The sequence below is a fragment of the Mytilus galloprovincialis genome, chromosome 13 (genome assembly GCF_965363235.1).
Source record: "Mytilus galloprovincialis chromosome 13, xbMytGall1.hap1.1, whole genome shotgun sequence".
Classification (NCBI taxonomy): Eukaryota; Metazoa; Mollusca; class Bivalvia; order Mytilida; family Mytilidae; genus Mytilus; species Mytilus galloprovincialis.
In genome coordinates this window covers 24,619,342-24,640,282 of record NC_134850.1, presented here as the reverse complement: position 1 = coordinate 24,640,282, position 20,941 = coordinate 24,619,342, and the positions used below count along the sequence as shown (strand labels likewise).

At 31.3% G+C, this 20,941-nt stretch overlaps 2 protein-coding genes across 4 annotated transcripts in view; one reads left to right on the top strand and one right to left on the bottom strand.

The window, feature by feature from the left end:
- LOC143057863 (neprilysin-1-like) overlaps positions 1–13,140 on the top strand; it is a 56,688-nt gene extending 43,548 nt beyond the window's left edge. For all 3 annotated transcript variants that reach the window (XM_076231299.1, XM_076231300.1, XM_076231297.1), the window contains exons 14-22: positions 58–161; positions 606–664; positions 1,249–1,300; positions 2,524–2,591; positions 6,612–6,742; positions 8,056–8,121; positions 8,977–9,072; positions 9,645–9,721; positions 10,556–13,140. In XM_076231299.1, coding sequence (XP_076087414.1) covers positions 58–161; positions 606–664; positions 1,249–1,300; positions 2,524–2,591; positions 6,612–6,742; positions 8,056–8,121; positions 8,977–9,072; positions 9,645–9,721; positions 10,556–10,655 — 753 coding nt within the window. In that variant the 3' untranslated portion in view covers positions 10,656–13,140. The remainder of the gene's footprint in view (positions 1–57; positions 162–605; positions 665–1,248; positions 1,301–2,523; positions 2,592–6,611; positions 6,743–8,055; positions 8,122–8,976; positions 9,073–9,644; positions 9,722–10,555) is intronic.
- LOC143057864 (uncharacterized) lies at positions 13,134–20,789 on the bottom strand. The gene is made up of 4 exons (XM_076231301.1): positions 20,516–20,789; positions 19,103–19,153; positions 17,529–18,092; positions 13,134–15,017 (listed from the first exon to the last, which is right to left on the bottom strand). The coding sequence occupies exons 1-4, from the start codon at positions 20,622–20,624 to the stop codon at positions 14,758–14,760; spliced, it is 984 nt and encodes a 327-aa protein (XP_076087416.1). The 5' UTR covers positions 20,625–20,789; the 3' UTR covers positions 13,134–14,757.
- Between the last annotated feature and the right edge of the window lie 152 nt (positions 20,790–20,941).

The following is a 20,941-nucleotide window of genomic DNA, read 5'->3' as shown; positions in this document are numbered from 1 at the left end:
ACTGCATAGTCAGCTATAAAAGACCCCGAAGTGCAAAATGTATTTGATTTTTTTCAGTTGCATTTCGACGAAGATCGCTACTTTGAAAATTATCTACAAGTTGAATTATATGAGGCGAAGAAGACGTTGAAAGATCTTCGAAATCCTGTTGATAAGAATTTGTAGGTATTTATTAATATTAGTTGGTATATTTGTACTAAAGTAGCAAATGAAATTATAATGACAAATTGAATGTAATTGGTAGTCATTTTATTTGCAAACGAATGATAAATCGCGTGCGTAGCAAACATTATAAAATCATTGTAACATATGTTGAATCTTAACTGATGCAGAATTCATATTTAATAAATAAATGCTGGTCTCTGCACTTTTATGATGAATGAAAAGAATAAACCTATATATTGGTTAAAAGTCAGTGAAACATTATGCAAACTACATAACAGTAAATCATATTCCATTTGAATGGTTTATATGCATCTAAGTTACATGAGTCACGAAGTACCTAACATTGCCTTCTAAAATATTTGCTCGCTCGTTGGACCGGAAATATGAAGATAGCCATTCAATGTCAATGCATGGTTTTTATTGTATTTGTATTTTTTCAGATGGGATCAAGACCCTGCAGTAGCAAACGCTTTTTATAACCCGAATACTAATGACATTGGTAAGATTGCTTATGATTTTGTCTTCTGTTTAGTATAAAGTTCATCAATTTGACCTCATACTACGTTGATGAATTAGTATTGCACCTTATATTGGCAATGTTTAATATATAATATACAGTCGTATTCTGATTGTGCCTGTCCCAAGCCAGGAGCATGTAACTTAGTGAATTTCGTTTGTTACTGTGTTAAAAAAAATCGTTTTTTTTATTTTGTAAGATGTGAGGTCGTAGGTTTTCTCGTTTGAAGATTAGGATCATTGTCAATCATACCACTTTTTTTCTATTATATTTACATAGACTTTAGGAAGCTTTATGGTTTTCACAAATGTACCTAGTCTTAAAGAGCCACTAAACAATAATTACATTTTATGCTCGTTTAAGTTGGATTGATTACTTAACAATTTTTCACGTGACCTTTTAAGAAAACCCATGTAATATCAAATTTGTTTTATGAAATCCTCCATGCGGGTATACGGTTTCCGCGAAGTTTGCTTCAAATTTAATTATGTTTGAAAAACCCAAGACGTATTGGTCTACTCGGAACTTTTTTTTTAATGTTTCTTTATGTAAAATTTTTATTTAAGTTTTTCCGGCTGGAATTCTGCAACCTCCTTTCTACAGTGCACGATTTCCCAAGTAAGTTTCCATTTTGTAGAGTTATCAAGAGAAAATCGAACGTTGTAAATCAATAACAAAATTATCAAGATATACACCATGTACACAGAGAATGAAACAGACAGACAAACATAAGTTTATATATTAAGATTGTACCATACAAGATTAAAGCAGACCTTGATATCATATGCGTTAGACTACATTTAGCATACGTGTTTAGATGTGTTTAGTAATCGCAGCTTATAAGATCTGTTCATGCATCAGAAATCAGATTGATTTTGATTTGTGAAAGGTTGTCATATTTATGCGGACGTATCATATGGCTACGATTGAACTACATTAAATCGTTTCAGATTAGATCAGGACATTGCATTATACATATAAGTCATTGGATACTGTAGATACAACCAGATTTAAATATAAAACAGAACTAAAGGTGGTACCTAACACTACAGGGAGACAACTCTGTAAAATCAGCTAAACGTTTTAATCCTGTTGTATTTTTAAGGAATAATAAGCTTCTCAGTTGGTTTTCCCGTTTGAATGGTTTTATACTAGTAATTTTGGGGCCCTTTATAGCTTGTTGTTCGGTGTGAGCCAAGGCTCCGTGTTGAAGGCCGTACTTTAACCTATAATGGTTTACTTTTTTAAATTGTTATTTGGATGGAGAGTTGTCTCATTGGCACTCACACCACATCTGCCTTTATCTATTCTCAATGATCAAAACTAGTTTTTGTCAAACTGCTATATACTCAACTTTTTCTTCTAAGAAAGTGATGAGTTCAATTGTTTTTGGCTTTTTATATATATTTTTCCTAAGGGTCAAAGTAAATATGTTTTCAAAATTTTATGAAAATTAAACGAGCCAAATTAATTTTAGTCCAGGTGTTGGGTACCACATTAAGAACCTACAATTTGCAGATGAATATATAACACATTTAATCTTACAAGTAAACCTGAAAAATGTTCATTCATACATATAGATGCAATATAGTTGAAATGAATGTAGATCTGTAAATCTCAACATAGAACATTAAGTACTGCATGTATGAAAAAGTATAAAGTTTTATGCATTCTATCTTTCACTTATTTGTATACACACAGATTATATTTAACATTTAAATTACTCATAACACTTGAGCCTCAACGCGATTCAGTTATGAATATATTCTTTCTCATTCATAGAAATGTGTATTAATTTTAATGAATACAAATATAATTAAACTTATATGTTATTTCAAAAGGTCACTTAATTTTGGAGGAATAGGAGTTGTCATTGGCCATGAAATCACACATGGATTTGATGATAAAGGTAAATACAATATTAACATGGTTAATGTACTGTTATGAAATGGTTTTGGGTTAAATGGAGCATTATGATGTTATTTCATACATTCATGATCTAAAAGGTATATAGCATACACTCACAGAACAGCTGGTTCAAATACAAATATGTTGTTTGAAAATCTTTCATTGATGGATTTTGTTCATAGAAGTATATATATTAAATAGTTATCAACGGTACCAGGATTATGATTTAATACGCCAAACGCGCGTTTCGTCTACATAAGACTCATCAGTGACGCTCAGATCAAAACAGTTAAAAAGCCAAACAAGTACAAAGTTGAAGATCATTGAGGACCGAAAATTCCAAAAAGTTGTGCCAAATACGGCTAAGGTAATCTACACCAATTTTAATGTTATTTTAAATTGTGCAGCAGCAAAAAAAACCTCAAAAAAACAATCGATCTACGGTTAGAGTATTAACACGGTCGGTTAAAAAACGAGACGATAATGTTTTTATTAGATGATGTGTCCTGAAAATAATAGGGTGTGTGACACGAAAATTGAAATATTCGCTCGAAATTCAGTTGGAATATATCCTTATTATAATTCCTATAAGCAGATATAAATGACACAGTCATATTTTATTTGTATTTCTTTTATAAATTATTAATTTTAAAGAAGTTTAATTAGTTGAATCAATTAATTATTATAACGCAATGTTCGGGTGATAAAATCTACCTATTTAAATTTTTAACGCAAATAACCAGAAAGACCAATAGTACTTGTCTTACCACTTGACGTCCGTTGTCCTTTATTTTCGTACAGAAAATGCCCTTTTCTTAAACTTCTGTATCAATTGGAACCCAACTTGTTTTCAATCATTCTAAGTGTTACAAAATTGAAAAAAGGTTATTTCCGATGATTCAGCCTTCAAGCCAACTATTATTTATTTTTTTAAGGGAGAGAAAATCTACATGGCCAGACATGTTCATAATTTAAAGATTAACCTAATGTCTGTACACATAAAAATTGTCGGACAAATTTCAGAAAAGGAAACATGTGCCGTGTTACACTGCCGGTTCTAAGTCCGATTAAAGGAGTAAGGAAGTAATTTTCTTTTAACTGGCGCAATCGTATGTTTTATTTTTGGCGCAAATGAAACCATCTAATTTTAAAACATGTGGCGCAAACGTAGCATTTGAGAAAAAAAGTTGTGGCGCAAAAGGACGCATTTTTGGCGCAAACGGATCTCTCCCTTTCTCAGGGTGTTATTGCCATCAAATCATGTTTTACTATTTTTTTAAATTCTCGCTTATTTTCCGAAATCTGAAAAAACACAGGGAAAGTCAAATTGTACGGATACTTAGCTAGGCAATATCTACAAATACGTAAGAAAATGGAAAAAGTGTAATCAACACCAAGTTTTGTTTCGTTATATTATTGACAACAAAACCGTCTTTGTACATTGTACACAGACAAAAAATCAAAAAATCAAAAAGTACATAAAAAGCAAACTAAAGACTCAAAGTTGTTGATGTGCACTTACACAGTCCTACATTCACCAACATGAGGATGAACGGTCATTTACTGACCTTTAGATATGGTTTCAAATTAAAAAAAATGTCTTGTTGTCGTTTTCAACTTGTTATTCATCTCCATTGATTCAAATGGATTAAATAATGGACAAAAGTTGTTACCAGTTTACTCTATAGTCGATTTCACAGGTCAACAACAATAACATTGACTCAATTCTAGCAAATTCAAATACTAGTAATAATCAATTTACCAAATATGCTTCATGCCATATGCATGTCTGCTTTAGCATTCATCGGAAAGTCGTTAAATTATGTACAATAAAGTTAAACAACGTTGATCAGTTCACAATTATTAAGATATTTGCATTTGTCCAAATAGCCGGTTGCAATAACTTCAAGGTTTCTCTTGAAATTTTATTGTGATTGGAACATAACTTCAATAAATAAGGAAAACATCAAATTTGTTTCCTCTTGCTTTGATAATTCGATTCATTATAGGTCGTCTGGAAGACATTTATTTAAATTAACGTTTTCAGCTGTCGTTATGATACTTTAAAAGTGCACATACGGGTTACCTTTATGTTATATCATCTTAACCACTTCGACAAATAACCAATTATTTGTAGGAAAGGAAATGATTTTATTTAAATTAGGAAGTTTGTCTAATTTAAAAACATCGTCCTTGCTGATATTATCTATTTAATTAACTTATATGAATGTTATTCTTTTGATTCAATGACACTTCTTCCTTGTTATTGTTTGTTAAGTACCGCAAATGGCAAGATATATCCGATGATAAATGCAACCTTGAACTTACAACCTATTTTTCTCTTGTGTTAGCTTAGTACTTTATATGTACGGAAGATATACATGATATTTGATATGTCTGTATGATTGAAATAAAGCATTACAGAATTAATTAAATGGTTTTTATATGTGTAATGGAGCTACAACTAATTAGAATAATTGATTATTGTTGTATATGATTTGTTTAATGTTGTTCAGTGCAACATCATACAAACAAATTGTTTGTTCGAAAATAATTCTTGTTTTAAATTTCATCCAACTTTCTACAAGTACACCAAGTTAGATATACACTGAATATATTTGCTACATCAAAACTGTTTAGAAAATTTTTTGGCTGACTCGTGGTTGAAGACCATATACATTTTCTAAGTTGCAATCGCTTAGGTGACTGCGCGTTATGGTATACAAATGAATATAATATATAGAACCCCTATTATGCATCTATATCCGTTGATATCCATGACAATCTAACCAGTTTCCAACAACAATTAATCATGTAGCATGTAAGTCTTAGTTTATCTTAAGTATGTTATAAATACAAAATCTACTTAGAGCTGTTGAAACATCTGAAAAAGTTTGACAACAGGTTTTCCCGAAATATTTCGTATCAGGTAATCGGTTGACAAAACAATTTGTTGAGTCGTTTTGAAAGTATATAAAGACAATCGGGTCTGACTGAAATAGGCATATTGTCTAAAGTCAGCTTTACCTGATTAAGATGCAGCCAAAGTTTCAGCCTAACTACATAGATTCTTGACCTTGATAAAAAAAAAAACGAAATCTTGACACTAGTTACAGGACACATGGTACCGATGTGGACTTATAGTCGACGAGCTTCGGTACCGATCAAATGTTATTAAAAGCAAAGGAGTATGCTTAGATTGGCCTTAGCTTGGTTCTAACATCTAACTTTGAAATATGATATTATGAAAACCATCATTAACGATTATTGTATAGTTTTATTCAAATTGCATATTTTCATGCATTTCTATGGTCTATTTCCTTCTAGGAAACACGTTCTTAGGCGATCTGGTTTACGCAAAAGTAAATGATATCCCTACTTTAGTTTTATTTTTCGATATATAGTTCGTCATGCAAGAAACATTTATTATCTGGTTGAATAATAAGATGATAAGAGAGCCGTGGTGTAGTAGTTAATGCATTGGACTACTAACGCAAAGGTTCCTGATTCGATTCCCGTTCCGGGATTAAAGTTTCAGGGACTGAATTTTCGGCTCTCCTTTAACACCATTTGTGAGTATGGTCTTGAGGAAACGATGATAGTCCGTCGGAAGGGGACGATGAATGGCTGACCCGTCTTAAGAGAGAGCCATATCTCTTGCACGTAAAAGACACCCTTTTAGATTTCGAAAAAGAGTAGGCTAATGCCGCTACAAGGCAGCACTCGCACCCGCAAAGTGGAAAGGGATTAATATAAGTTGCAAAACTTGTTTCCCAATCCTCTATAAATAAATATGTTTAAACTAATAATAAGATGGTCAAGGTTTATCTATTAAATTTTCTGTAAATTTGAACAACAAATTTGTCGGTTATTGACCCTAAATTGCCTATTTTAGTTTCTGTCTATGATTTTAAAAACAAACAATCCGAACTTACATTATGGAATTGGTTTTTCTCATTGTTGAAGGCCACACAATAATACTCTACTTAGTATTTATTTATCAATATTTTCACTTCCATAGGTCGACAATATGATAAGGAAGGTAACATGAAACAGTGGTGGAAAAATGAAACAATAGAAGCATTCCGACACAGAGCACAATGCATCATTGATCAGTATTCAGGATATAAATTAGAGCAAATTGATAAAAACGTAAGTAACCATTGCTCAATATGTATACTGTAAATTTAGAAATTATTGCGTGCATTTATTATTGCAATTTTGTCTTTTAAGACTAAAATACGATTTTAATTTTTGCGATAATGAGAAAAATCCTGTTTCATTCATAAGAAAAATTTCAAAATGAGAGTTTAAATTAATACTATTACAACCCTATCGCATTTTTCGGACTAATAAAAACATCGCAATAGTTTCTGAATTTACAGTATCTGTTATCTAAAGAAATAGAGCATAAGGATATGCAAAAGGTACCAGGATTATAGTTAAGTACGTCAGACGCGCGTTTCGTCTTCATAAGACTCATCAGTGACGCTCATATCAAAATATTTATAAAGCCAGACAAGTACAAAGTTGAAGAGCATTGAAAATCCAAAATTCAAAAAAAGTTGTGCCAAATACGGCTAAGGTAATCTTTGCCTGGGATAAGAAAATCCTTAGCCTTTCGAAAAATTCAAAGTTTTGTAAACAGGAAATTTATAAAAATGACCACATCATTATCTGACAAATATTATGTTTAAAGACGAAACCATAATCATATAATAGGACTTTACCTATCACCAATTGGACGATAGGTATAGCCTTAATGCTCTTTTCTTATCGACCTCTTAGCATAAATGATAAAAAAACCATAAAAAAAGTGCTGTACCCATATTGTAATTATTTTTCTTATTATATGTCTGTTTTGTTCACGCATCGTTGTAAAAATAACGGAATTTGATGCGACTGTCATACAAGTAAGAGGTTTAGCGCTATAAAACCAGGTTCAATCAACCACTTTCTACATTCGACAATGCCTGTACCAATTCAGGAATATGACAGTTGTTGTCCATTCGTTTGATGTGTTTTGTCATTTGATTTTGCCATTTGATTAGGGACAATCCGTTTTGAATTTTCTCGGAGTTAAGTATATTTGTGATTTTAATTTTTTTTTTTAATTTATTTAATTTCAAAGACCAGAACATACACTACAACGAGATCAACGAGTTAATCAGGGCCATATTTAGCATTTTCTTGTTGCGTTTTCTCCTATGAAAGTATAAATATCAATCATGTCAATGCTGAATATTGTTATTTTCATTGTTTTTTAAGTAAGAAATCACATTACAGTTTCGTCATATCCCAACAGAAGATGTCTGACACATTTCAGTTGAGATCGTGCTGCCAAATTTTACGGTTTTATCCGTCATATTTTTTTAATTATATGTTTTTTCTTCCATGTTTGTTTATTTAATTGGATATTAGGTATCTTTATTGAGTATTTATAATCATCTTCTAACTGTTTTCAGATTGATGGAAGAAACACACAGGGTGAAAACATTGCCGACAATGGAGGGTTAAAGCAAGCATATCGGGTGATGATGACTTATACATGTTTTATTGTATTGTTGAATTTTAAATAAAAAAAAGTACAACACGTAGATTCAGTACGTAAAAGTTTAAAATTGAAAACAAACCATGATGGATTGGAATCAGTTTCAATGCAAAATGTATAAATATTCTTTTTATATTTTAGAACCACAACTAATTTTAAATATTATAGAACATCTTTGTATAAAAAATGGAATAAATAAATGGGGTAAATCTTTGTTGTATTTTTTGTGGGGTGTAAGAGCGTTTACCGAAGCACATTTTGTATGAAGCGGAAACGGCTCCATTCTTAACATGTGCGCAGGTCAACGCTTTTACAAACCTATATAACTACTAAAAAGAGCATTCCATACTTATGTTTACATTTTGAATGGCTAGGATCATGAAACACGATTTCTCTAAAGATTTTCTTTTCTTTGTCTGTGCACTTTATTATGGAAGTTCGTGTCATCATGAATGTCACATTTTATTTTAAAATGACGGTTGATTTCAGAATGACGTGAGATTCCTTTTAGTCAATCATAATAACACATACTAATAAAATATTAATGTAAAAGGAAAAATCACAAAAATACTGAAGTCAGAGGAAAATCTAATCGGAAATTCCATAATCACATGGCAAAATCAAATGACAAAACGCATCAAAAACGAATGGACAAGAACTGTCATATTCCTGACTTGGTACAGGCATTTTCAAATGTAGAAAATGGTGGATTAAACCTGGTTTTATAGCGCTAAAACTCTCACTTTGATGACAGTCTCATCAAATTCCGTTATATTACAATGATGCGTGAACTAAACAGACACAATTAGTGTAATGTAATTATCTATTTATACAGGCATACAGAAAATGGGTGAAAGCAAATGGTGAAGATTCTATTTTACCTGGACTTGACCTATCTCATGATCAGTTGTTCTTCTTAAATTACGCACAGGTATACTTAAACTCTTGATCGTGAACGCACAGGTATACTTAAACTCTTGATCGTGAACGCACAGGTATACTTAAACTCTTGATCGTGAACGCAAAGGTATACTTAAACTGTTGATCGTGAACTTTCATTTTTTTTATTAAAAGATCACCTTGCATATGAATGTTAATTTTTAACAGAAATGTTTGGTAATGTTCCTTTTCCTGAGAAAAAGACATTGTTAACTTCATTGCATACTCGCTGCCTAACTGCTATTGGGAATATTAACTGCATTCAAAGGACAAGAACATATTTTAAAATTCATCAGACATGTTTTACAGAGTATGAAGACCATTTTCAATACGTATATATTTATAGTCATTTGAATCAACAAGTTAATGTTACTGCTAAGCATGTGATGAAGGCTTGTCATATTATATTTCACTTACGGACCCCCATAATAAAGATGTCATTTCTATAATATTCAAAACGTGTGGACTTGTTTATACTGGAGACACATGATGGTACATTTATTTTCAAGTCCGATGTTGCTGTTAAAAATCAATCACGTATAACAGAACATTTGATTATTTCAGATATGGTGTGGTAACATGAGGGATGAGGAAGCCCTTCAAAAAATAAGAACATCAGTGCATAGTCCGGGAGCTATTCGGTATGTTGAAATTAATAGTGAAGTTTTTGGTTCAATTTTCTGTAATATTGAAACATTTTTCATTGGAGAAATGTACATCAAGTAAATGAGTGTATGCATGCACGTATCACCTTCCTGATTGAAATATATTGGATTGATTATGTATTTGATGTGAAATTCATATTTTATAGGACATCTACAATACGTAATGATAAAATGTTAGATAATAGGAGCGTGATATTTTCATACAGTATGGTTTACAATATTTCTCTGTGAGTCCACCTGCATTTGTAAAATCAAAAGAAAAAAATGTTAATATATAAAAACAAACACTAGAACATGTTTTCTATCAACCGTTTTTAATGTATGTAGTCTGGGCTTTTGAGTTTATCTAGATAATTTCTGTCCCTGGAAATAAAATGTATTACAAACTGTCGATGTCAAAAAGAAGTGAAATTGGTAAATCAATCGCTGATGACATTTTATTCTAAATGAAAAAAAACACCTTGTAGATCTTTTATAAAAGTAACTTGTATGGTATGACAGAAGAGATGAATTTAGCACAACATACAACCAATTTGGAATTTCAGATTTTAATGCCAATGCAGATGGACTCACAGAGAAATATGTGATAAATTTGTATATTATTAATGTTTTCGTCAAATGTTTCTTTTGGTCCTATGTAAAAGTTATATAGGATCTGAATTATGTTGTTATGCAATTGGTGTTATCATAGTTTTTGTGTATATTACTCTGAGATTTTGCTCTTTGTAAACAGATTTGTTCAATGATGTTGAACTTAGTCCACCTAATGTTTTGATTTTGAAGAACTTACTTAATATTTTTATTTTCCAGAGTGCTTGGTCCATTATCTAATTCTGTTGACTTTTCCAAAGCATACAACTGTCCAATTGGAAGCAGAATGAACCCTGTAAAGAAATGCTCAGTTTGGTGATCATTCAACGGTATTAACATCTGACTATGCACCCGAAACCGGCAAAGGCAGTCAAAATATTTATATACATTTATAAATCCAAGATTGTTCTGAACTGGACGTGGATAAGGAGGAACTATTTAATGCATAAACGCCCTATACGCAGTCTAGATTTGCAAATATTTTTGAAGAAATTTTACCGACATTACGTATGAGTGCTGATGTTGAAACATATTCCTGGCTGTATTTATATGCATAACAAATCTCAGCTGCAGTTCGATTACATAACAGCGTTATTTTATAAACCCAAATAAACCTGTAATAATTGTTTAAACATACCTCGATATATTTGATGTACGTTTTTTTATTACAACGTGTATATTTATTTAATTATGCCCGAATACTTAGATACATGTGATATAAAATGACGGGTATGAAACAGAAATTTCAAACATGATTGAAATACATTACATATTTGACAAAAGCGTTCAGATGACTGGTTCTATCGTAGATATTACTGGTGATCAACTTTCGCTTACATTAGGTTCATTGACCTACACAAACGTACTATCACAGGTCTTCAAAGTATTTGTGTATAGGCCTTGATGTATTTATACAAGCCTAACTTGTAAGAGCTATCTATAATAAAGGCTCTGAACGATCAACATGAATATGTATGTAGACAAATACTTCTCTGGATTTTGAGAATGGACCCGATGATGAACAAAGAGATTTATGGAGATGAGTTTAATTTTAATGACGAATGTACTGTATTAATTTAAACTAAGTTTTCATTTATCAAGTATTAATTTAAACTAAGTTTTCATTTATCAAATAAAATTGATACAGGATAAAACGTCAAAAACAGTATGTTTTTAGAAATATTCATGTATTGTATATATTCTCATTTTTAGATTTTCATAAGTTGTAATATTTTTTTTATATATATTTAGATAATATTTTGTCAAATTGCAATGATAAAATTTCGTCTCATCAGTACTAAACAAAGGTTAGTACTTTTCTGACAGAGAATAGAGGTCTCTTTTTTAAAACATATTCAACCACAAGTAATACATTTGATACGTTCGTTAAGCATCATTATAATATAGAAACATTAAAACAGTTGTATTGACCCAGGGTTAGAAGCTTACAACTGAATTTCGATTAAAAAATTGATAAAAATTCAGCATAAAATTAAATTGCAATTAAAGTGTTCTTTATGTACGCATTGTTTTTATAAAAAAAATATATAACTGTTTGTTTTTCACTTAAACAGTTTCAAAATACCAATGCAAATTCGTTATACATTTACATGATAAACAAAACTTAATTGTACTGTTGGTTACTTAACTAAACATTCAGTGGTTTCCTATATTATCAATGTTTTACTTCCTACACTTTTTGTATTGTACCACATTGGACTGTTTTGGATCCATAAACGGTTTTGTCTTGTATTTTTTTTAATGTGAAAAGATAATCGCAAAACTGTATATATTGATATTTCATATGTGTTGTTGGGTGAGTACATTTTGTATAATTTTTATATATGTGTAGTATTTTTGTAAGATTTCAAATATCTTATCTTGCAGTGAAAAAATATTTCATTTCTTATTTTGAAAAATTGTTATTACATGTAGTTGTTTTGACACAAACAAAGTGTCTAAATATTCGAAACATGGTGGTATAGGGGGAGGGTTGAGATCTCACAAACATGTTTAACCCCACCGTATTTTTACGCCTGTCCCAAGTCAGGAGCCTCTGGCCTTTGTTAGTCTTGTATTATTTTAATTTTAGTTTCTTGTGTACAATTTGGAAATTAGTATGGCGTTCATTATCACTGAACTAGTATATATTTGTTGAGGGGCCAGTTGAAGGACGCCTCCGGGTGCGGGAATTTCTCGCTACATTGAAGACCTGTTGGTGACCTTCTGCTGTTGTTTTTTTTTCTATGGTCGGGTTGTTGTCTCTTTGGCACATTCCCCATTTCCATTCTCAATTTTATTCCATGAAGTACTATATTCGCGATGTACAACCATTCCTTCGCTAATTTAGTTATTGCAAGGAAATACATTTTTGGACCTGACAAAAAACACCTACATGTTGAATCTTTTATAATTTTTTTTGAATTTTCTAAACTAAAACCAGTTACTCAAAGTCATACATTTGTAGCCCTTTGTTATTTTATCCTTTGTCCTTATTTTGTTATTGCATAAAATTAAGGCCATGCCATATTAAAGTTAAGTACTTGTATTATTCATATTTGATATAAGATAAAATATATATATTTTACAAGGAAATATTAGTTGTATAACACAAGACACGGTAATTTAATATAGTGTTTCAACAATATAATAATCATATTTGTCTTATAGAAATGAATAAAATATTTGTTTGCATACACCAGATGTCGTCTTTTAAATCTAATGGAGATGACAAAATTTCAAAAGACCAACACTGTTCCATTATATTTCTTTATATGATCAATTAAAGAGTAAAATGTAAATAATGCGTTGTTTGTTTATCTACATTTCATCTCATTATTTTTTATGTGTGCGTTAGAAATTATCGAGACTACAAAACCTAACCTGGTTTAAAGAAAACATTTTTAAAAAGAGGGACAAAAGATATAAGAGGGACAAAAATTACAAGTGGGACATTAAAACTGATATCGAACATAAACTAGACTACATCATGCCTAAAAAGAAAAAAGATAAACAGACAAACAAAATTACTCAAAACACAACATAAAAAACTAAGGACTAAGTAAAACGAACCCCACTAAAAATTGGGGTTGATTTTAAGTGCTCCGGAAATGTAAGCATATATGGATCTACATATGCCATCCGTTGCTCATGTTAGTGAAAGCCTGATAATAGTTTTATCTGGTAGGTCGCATTTGTGAAAAGGAAATTGTATTGTAGTTACCATATTAGGAACATATCCGCTATCATCTATGAAAACATTATTCCATAATGGTCAAGCAGATCGTGATGGCAACCGTGAAATTTATGATGGGATAATTTCATCATTTGAAACTATTGGTTTCATACATGTATCTTCCTTGTTAGGAGTAACCCACTATCAAATAAATCCCGAAAGGACGTTCAAACTGACATCATCCAGATGCTCTAGCTTTTATTATTGACAACGAATGTTATTGAACGTCCACTTATCTTCTGGAAGAATCTAGTGTCTTTCCCGTCTTGTTTCTATTTTTTGATTAAGAAAAACGCCAAATAAGTGCTTCTGAAACACATGCATATAGAAGCTGGCTTATGTTGTAGATTCACGTTCCGCTATATAGACGACATGCTGAAACTAATGTGCTGACAAAATGTTATTTATTTCTATTTTCTAAACCTTAAATAAAGAATACATCAAATACAGGTCTATCTCAATCAAATCTTAACTTATAACAAGATTAAAATTGATTGTTGACTGTTAAATTTACGACAAAGGGTCGCTTAATTTCATGTTTTCATTACGAAATTTTTCAGTTCTTATAACAACTGACCAGCTTCACCATTAATATAAACGGATAATTCCGACTATCAAAGAAAATTTGTGTTATTTGGATCATTAACTGATTACCCTTCTGGAGAACCTGACTCCCCCCTTTTTTGGTTGAATTTGATATTGTTTTTTTTTTTTATTTTTACTTACTAATGGCATTTTGACAACAAAAAAGCTGCAGAAAAGGGAGTTTCCCCGTATTAAATGTTTCATCTACAACCATGACAAATAAAATTATGAAATATCACCAATTCCAATAGAACACTTGATTTTGAATTCAGCTGGGGCTTTCAATATATCTAGTGATGATAATGCTGATTACAGTAAAAAGGTAATATTGACGTTGTATAAATACCTCGATATTTACATATGTACATTGATAGATTGCCTCTACTCTTTCTAAATATTGAAACTTTGAAAAAAAGTATACACATGTTCAACTAACAACACATATGCGTTTGCAGAAAATCAGTTTCTTCGGCTAAACTACATGTATGGTATCTTCTATTTTTCATTATGTTCCTTTAATCTATACATGAACATAGCACTCATGTTATATTTAAGAGTTCAGACATTGTTTTCCGATTTAGGTTATATGAATGAGATTTGCCTAGCTTCTAAAGAGAAGAAGTATGTCAGAAAGGACTAGTATGCCAAACACGACAGACAAAATCACAATGGCAAATCCCCCAATGGTGTTTGTCGATGATCGGAAATCTTTGATACATATTAAAGATCTTTTATACGATGAAAATGTTTTCTTATCGATTATGAGTTCTTTCTGTAGATCTTCAATTGTTGTGTTCTTGGTTGTTGTTCTCGGTGTACGCACTTGAGGACAATGACAAGGCACAGAAATCACACTCCCATCTGTAATCATACAAAAAATCAAATCCGTAGTCTTTAATAAAAAATGTTCAAGTATTTTAGTGTTGCGATATCGATACAAAAGTATACAAGGAACCCATATTTGTTTTTTTTCTTTTTAAAACTTTCGAACGATATTAGTGTAAGTATCATCATAATAAACCCTAACACTTCCGTATTAGATGCAACTTTCTCGATTGACAGATATAGATATATATATTATGAATAATTCAATTTCTTATAATGAATTCAAATCGTAGCTAAGAGTCTGTAGAACTAGTTATTTACAATATCGAAACAAATTCGTTTCCATAGATTCGTTAACCGGCTTTTATGAATACGTAATTTATGGTTATCGTTAATGTGAGAAGAGTTACAACGCAGATACAATGTATAGCGAAAATCTGCGATATTGATTTTATTTAAGAATTTTCAACTTTAATCCATGATAACAATATTTCAAGTGTTAAAAATAATTCTATTTAAATATGCTTTTTTATGCCATGTTGTTGCTAGTTGATCTTAACTGATGAGTTTTGAATGTCCTTTTGACATCATTCATCTCCTTTTACTTAAACCGTGGTCGAAAATTCCGTTGTTAAAAGGATTATTGGTAAATTTGTGTTATCATCTGAAATTAGAAATTTAAAATGTAATCACGAATTACATATAATATATAGTTAGTGATATTTTATCGTTTGATTCGTTATCTTTATTAACTTTTTGATAACAAATTTAGTCATTTTGATTTTTGGATTCACGTTTTTTAAAGTCTCGTTTTTTTCAAATTTAAATTGAATTTTTCGGAGATCTTTCGGAGCATTCTATATTATTTTTATTTCTTTTAACAAGATCCACACAAATCATTTTAACGAAATGAAAATCACAAAAATACTGAACTACGAGGAAATTTCAGAACGGAAAGTCCCTTATCAAATGGCAAAATAAAATGATAAAAAACATCAAACGAATGGACAACAACGGTCATTTTCCTGAATTGGTACAGGCATTTTCAAACGTAGAGAATGGTGGATTGAACATGGTTTTACAGCGCTAAACCCCTCAATTGTTAAGATTTGGTATTTTTGATCATGTTGCATATATATAAACTGATGTTCTATTCCAAATATGTATTGCATGTCATTTGACTATACTGCACTTATTCACAGACACATACAATTGTTTGAATGAATTTAACCAATTATAGAAAGCAGACAGTTTGTATATAAGTTTGCATTGTCTGTTTCTGAGGATTCATTTTAATTCGTTGGATACCAATTTTCGTGGGTTTCGTGGGTACAGGTAAACCACGAATTCAATTGTTCAACGAATTACAAATATCCTATAGGCTTTGTACACAGAGATTGCTAAACCACGGAATCATATATCCATGAAAATGCAAGTTTTCCTCAATCTACGAAAATTGATACCAACGAACATAAATGAATCCATCGTATATTGCGGACAAGAAGGTTATGCGGAAAGCACAAACAAAAAATGTATTTAGGCACCTAAACGATAAAGGTAAATTGACAATCTCTAGATACACAATTGTAACCTCCTGAATTAGATTATTAACCGGGTTTGTAATGACTTGAGCATTTTGAGCAACATGTCGGGTGTCACATGTCGAGCAGGCTCCGCTTACCCTTCCAGACCACATAAAATCACCCAGTATATCATGGTTTTCGTGATTCTTGGTCTTTAGTTTTCTATTGTGTGTCTTCTGTACTATTGTTTGTCTGTTTGTCTTTTTCATTTTTACCCATGGCGTTGTCAGTTTATCTTAAATCTATGAGTGTGAATGTCCCTCTAATATCTGTCGCCCTTGTTTTGTTACCAGAAGCTGATTGATTTTTATTGATTTTTATTGTTTGTTTGCTCTCTGATGAATATTGTATGCTTTGTAGTTTTTCATTAAATAATTTTGGATTTGTTCAATAGTATACATTAACAAGTGTACCATCCAATGTATATATGTACAGTACTGTTATTCCGATTCTCATGCATTTCAAAAAGAAAAAAATACGATAAAACTTGGAAAAATGTCTAAATTTGACAAATAAAATAAAATCCGCGAAACTTCATGAATGATTTTGGCGCAAAGACGTCATGGTAACGTGACGTCATACAAATAAAAACTTACAAACTGGAGTTTATTACGTTACCTGTATGCTTCAAAATCGGATAAAATAACTTTAAAATGGCGAATTCGAGGTAGGTGTTGTTTTATTTTGGATTATATAGTAGTAATCGAACATTTGTTGATTCAATCATTTCAAAATGGTTGTCCCTCCTTAGTTACACCTGGTCAACTGTGGATTTGACGGCAACTTTTAGCCAATGAAAAAAATTGTTACATACAAATTGCATTAGAATCTCTGATTTACAAGCTTTGAATTGCTTTAAATGAACCAAATTAGTATCAACTATAATATTATCTTTGCGCAATAGTGTTATCAATGTAGGGGATACACCTATGTGTTTGTACTTTTTCAATAACCATATTCTTACCGCCTTCAAGTTCGATTGTTGTTGAATGAATTAGTACGTGATTCATGGATCCATCTTCTGAATTTGGTTCTTGTGTCGTGGTGCTTCCACTTTGATAGTTCGGTTTTTGTGTCGTGATTCTTTCTTCTGAGTTTATTTCTTGTGTTGTTTGTCTTTCTCCTGATTCTAGTATTTGGGGTGTAGTTATTTCATCTGAAGTTGGTCGTTTGGTCGTGCTTTTATCTTCAAAAGTTTGTTCTTCTGTTGTGGTTCTTTTTTCTGAGTTGTGATTTCGTGTGGTGCTTGTATCTTCATAGAAAATTTCTTCTGTTGTGGTTGATTCTTGTGGGTTTGGCCTTTGTGTCATTCTTCCATCTTCAGAATTTTGTTTTTGTGTAGTGATTACTTCTTCTGAGTTTAGCTCTTGTGTCGTGATTATTTCTTTTGAGCTGGTTTGTTGTGTCGTTATATCGTTTATATCGTTTATATTTATTTTTGAATTTTCCTCACCACCGATGGTGGTTTCCATTATTCCAGTTTCAGTTATTTTACCAGTACTTGATGTGTATCCATACTCAAAGTTACCTTGAAATTGTATATCAATTCAAATAAGAAGTTATAAATTTAATTTATTTAATCAGTTTTACAGATATCCAGGCATTTGCATGTTTAACGGATACATACTCCGCCTAGTTGGTTGACCATCAAGGAATAATTGTGGTACAGAACACAACGGATAGGTTCAGAATATCATAGCCCGAAATTAACATCACCATAATATTTTTGGTTTATACTCATGGACACCAATCAGTGAGTGATAAATGTATGAAATCCATGCAAGTACAACATACATGGTGAAATTTGAACCAGTAACACGCGTCATTGACTCTGGAATAAGTGGTCGATACATTTTCATTTTGAATATACAATGAATGACATGTTTAACAGCTCTCACACACAAATCGAGTGTTGTTGAATGAATTTTGCCACGAACACATGCATAGAATATATTATTATATTTATGTTGTATGTATGAAAAAGTTAATCGTAAATATTCTTCTTTACACAGCACTAACACAATCTCATGTGATCATTTTTTTTAAAAGATTGACACTAGTAGATGTTTATACACGTATTAAACCTATAATCAGTTTTCCCAAGAAAAAAATAAAATCACAAAAATACTAAACTCCGATGAAAATTCAACACGAAAAGTCCATAATCAAATGGCAAAAGCAAATAATAAAACACATCAAACGAATGGATAACTGTCATATTCCTGATTTGGTAGAGGCATTTTTTAATGTAGAAAATGTTGGATTAAACCTGGTTTTCTAGCGCTAAACCTCTCACTTGTATGACGGTCGCATCAACTCCCATTATATTTACAACGATGCGTGAATAAAACAAACATACAATTGTAGAAATCGGGTACAGCAGTCATCACCGTGACACAATCTCAATTAGAACAAAAACAAAACAAATATTTCACAAAGAAGCACAATAAATCTTGTATCAAATTTAACAATAACATTATACATTCAAGCCTTAAAAGATGTCGAAGAAGCTAATCAAAACAGTAATCAAACACTTACAAGGAAAAGATTCTTGGTAAATGTTGGTGACATTTTGCAATTCAATATGAACTGAAAAAGAAAATTTCGAAAACATGTTTCTAATCACAATGATTAATGCCAACTTATTATAACTTCAAATACAAACCAATTGTGAAAACAAGAATCAGTTATTTGAATTTGACAAGATAGCATATGTTTCTCTTTTGGAAATCAAACCTCTGAAACATCAAATGCATGAATATAAAGAAGGGATTCTTGCCGTTTATGATTTTGAAAGGGTCGATTTGGGTCATCAATGCTCTTCAACTTTGTACTTATTTGGCTTTATAACTATTTTGATCTGAGCGTCACTGATGATTCCTATTTAGACAAAACACTAGTCTGGCATATTAGATTACAATCCTGGTACCTTCGATAATTATTGACACCACTGGGTCCATTCTACTGCTAAGTGGACGGTTCGTACCCGAGGGTATCACCAACCCAGTAGTCAGCACTTCGGTGGTGACATGATTATCAACTATAAGGTCATTTTTATAACTTTTCTGTATACAAAACTTTATTTTTTTCGAAAAACTAAGGATTTTCGTATCCAAGGCATAGATTACCTTAGCCGTACCCGGTTCAACATTTTGGAATTTTGGGTCCTCCGTGCTCTTCAACTTTATATTTGTTTGGCTTTTTAACTATTTTGATCTTAACGTCACTGATGAATCTTATGTAGACAAAATGCACGTCTGGCGTATTCAATTATAATACTGATATCGTTGATAACTAGTTGCAAATGTTAAACTTGCCACATTTTGTAGACACTTGTCTATTAGAAAATATAAAATACTGTATGTTACTCCCTATATAATATGTATTTTTAGATACATGTGTTGTTGGGTTGATGTTTACTTGATGTGAACTTTAATTCTTTTAAATTAGATAAAAAAATAACAACATTTAAAATCTTTGATTGATCAGTTAATTGAAAACCAAACAATTACCATAGTTAAGAAAATGTCTATACTGCTAGCTTATGACCTCATTTCTATACCACAGTCAATCTTTAGAAAAAAAATAATGCATTATCAATAAACTCATCATAGATACCAGGACTAAATTCTGTATATACGCCAAACGCGCGTTTCGTCTACAAAAGACTAATCAGTGACGCTCGAATCCAAAAAAGTTTAAAAGGGCCCAATAAAGTACGAAGTTGAAGAGAATTGAGGACCAAAACTCCTAAAAGTTTTGCCAAATACAGCTATAATCTATGCCTGAGGTAGAAAATCCTTAGTATTTCAAAAATTCAAAATTTTGTAAACTGTTCGTTTATAAATATCACCATATCAATGATAATTCATGTCGTTGATGTAAAGATATCTTGATTGCATTCATGGTTGAAAATAAAACAATGATAACTGAATAATGAGCATAACTTACCTCTGGTAGTTTTAACATATAGAGAAAATATTCCAAAAGGATCTGGTTCATTCGAATAGGGCACGATTAATTCATACCGTGTCAGAAAGTTATAGGTGTTGTCCAACATTATACGGCAGTCTCCAAAATTACTGTCAAAAACACTTGCAAAACATTCTATTCTCGTTTTACAGTAGTGAATGCAGTCTTCAAACCTAGGAGTATAATCTGTCTCCGTATTATAGTCGCCGAATGTTGTATAACTTGAGAGCGATTCAAACAAGACATCAGTAGTAATTGCTAAAACAGGAAATTATAATCATTAATGTCTACTAAATAACATTATAATATCTACCTAAAATTTTAGGTAAACAAAAAGTGAATAATATACCATTACTGCCTTTGATGAGGTATATATGTAGTTTTATTGACTTTTGAAAAACTGAT

Coding starts and splice junctions, on each gene's coding strand:
- LOC143057864 (XM_076231301.1), bottom strand. CDS start 20,624: ATGTTGGACAACACCTATAACTTTCTGACACGGTATGAATTAATCGTG. Junction 19,154..20,515: donor ATATGTTAAAACTACCAGAG/GTAAGTTATGCT, acceptor TTTCTTTTTCAG/TTCATATTGAATTGCAAAAT. Junction 15,018..17,528: donor AACAATCGAACTTGAAGGCG/GTAAGAATATGG, acceptor GTATGATTACAG/ATGGGAGTGTGATTTCTGTG.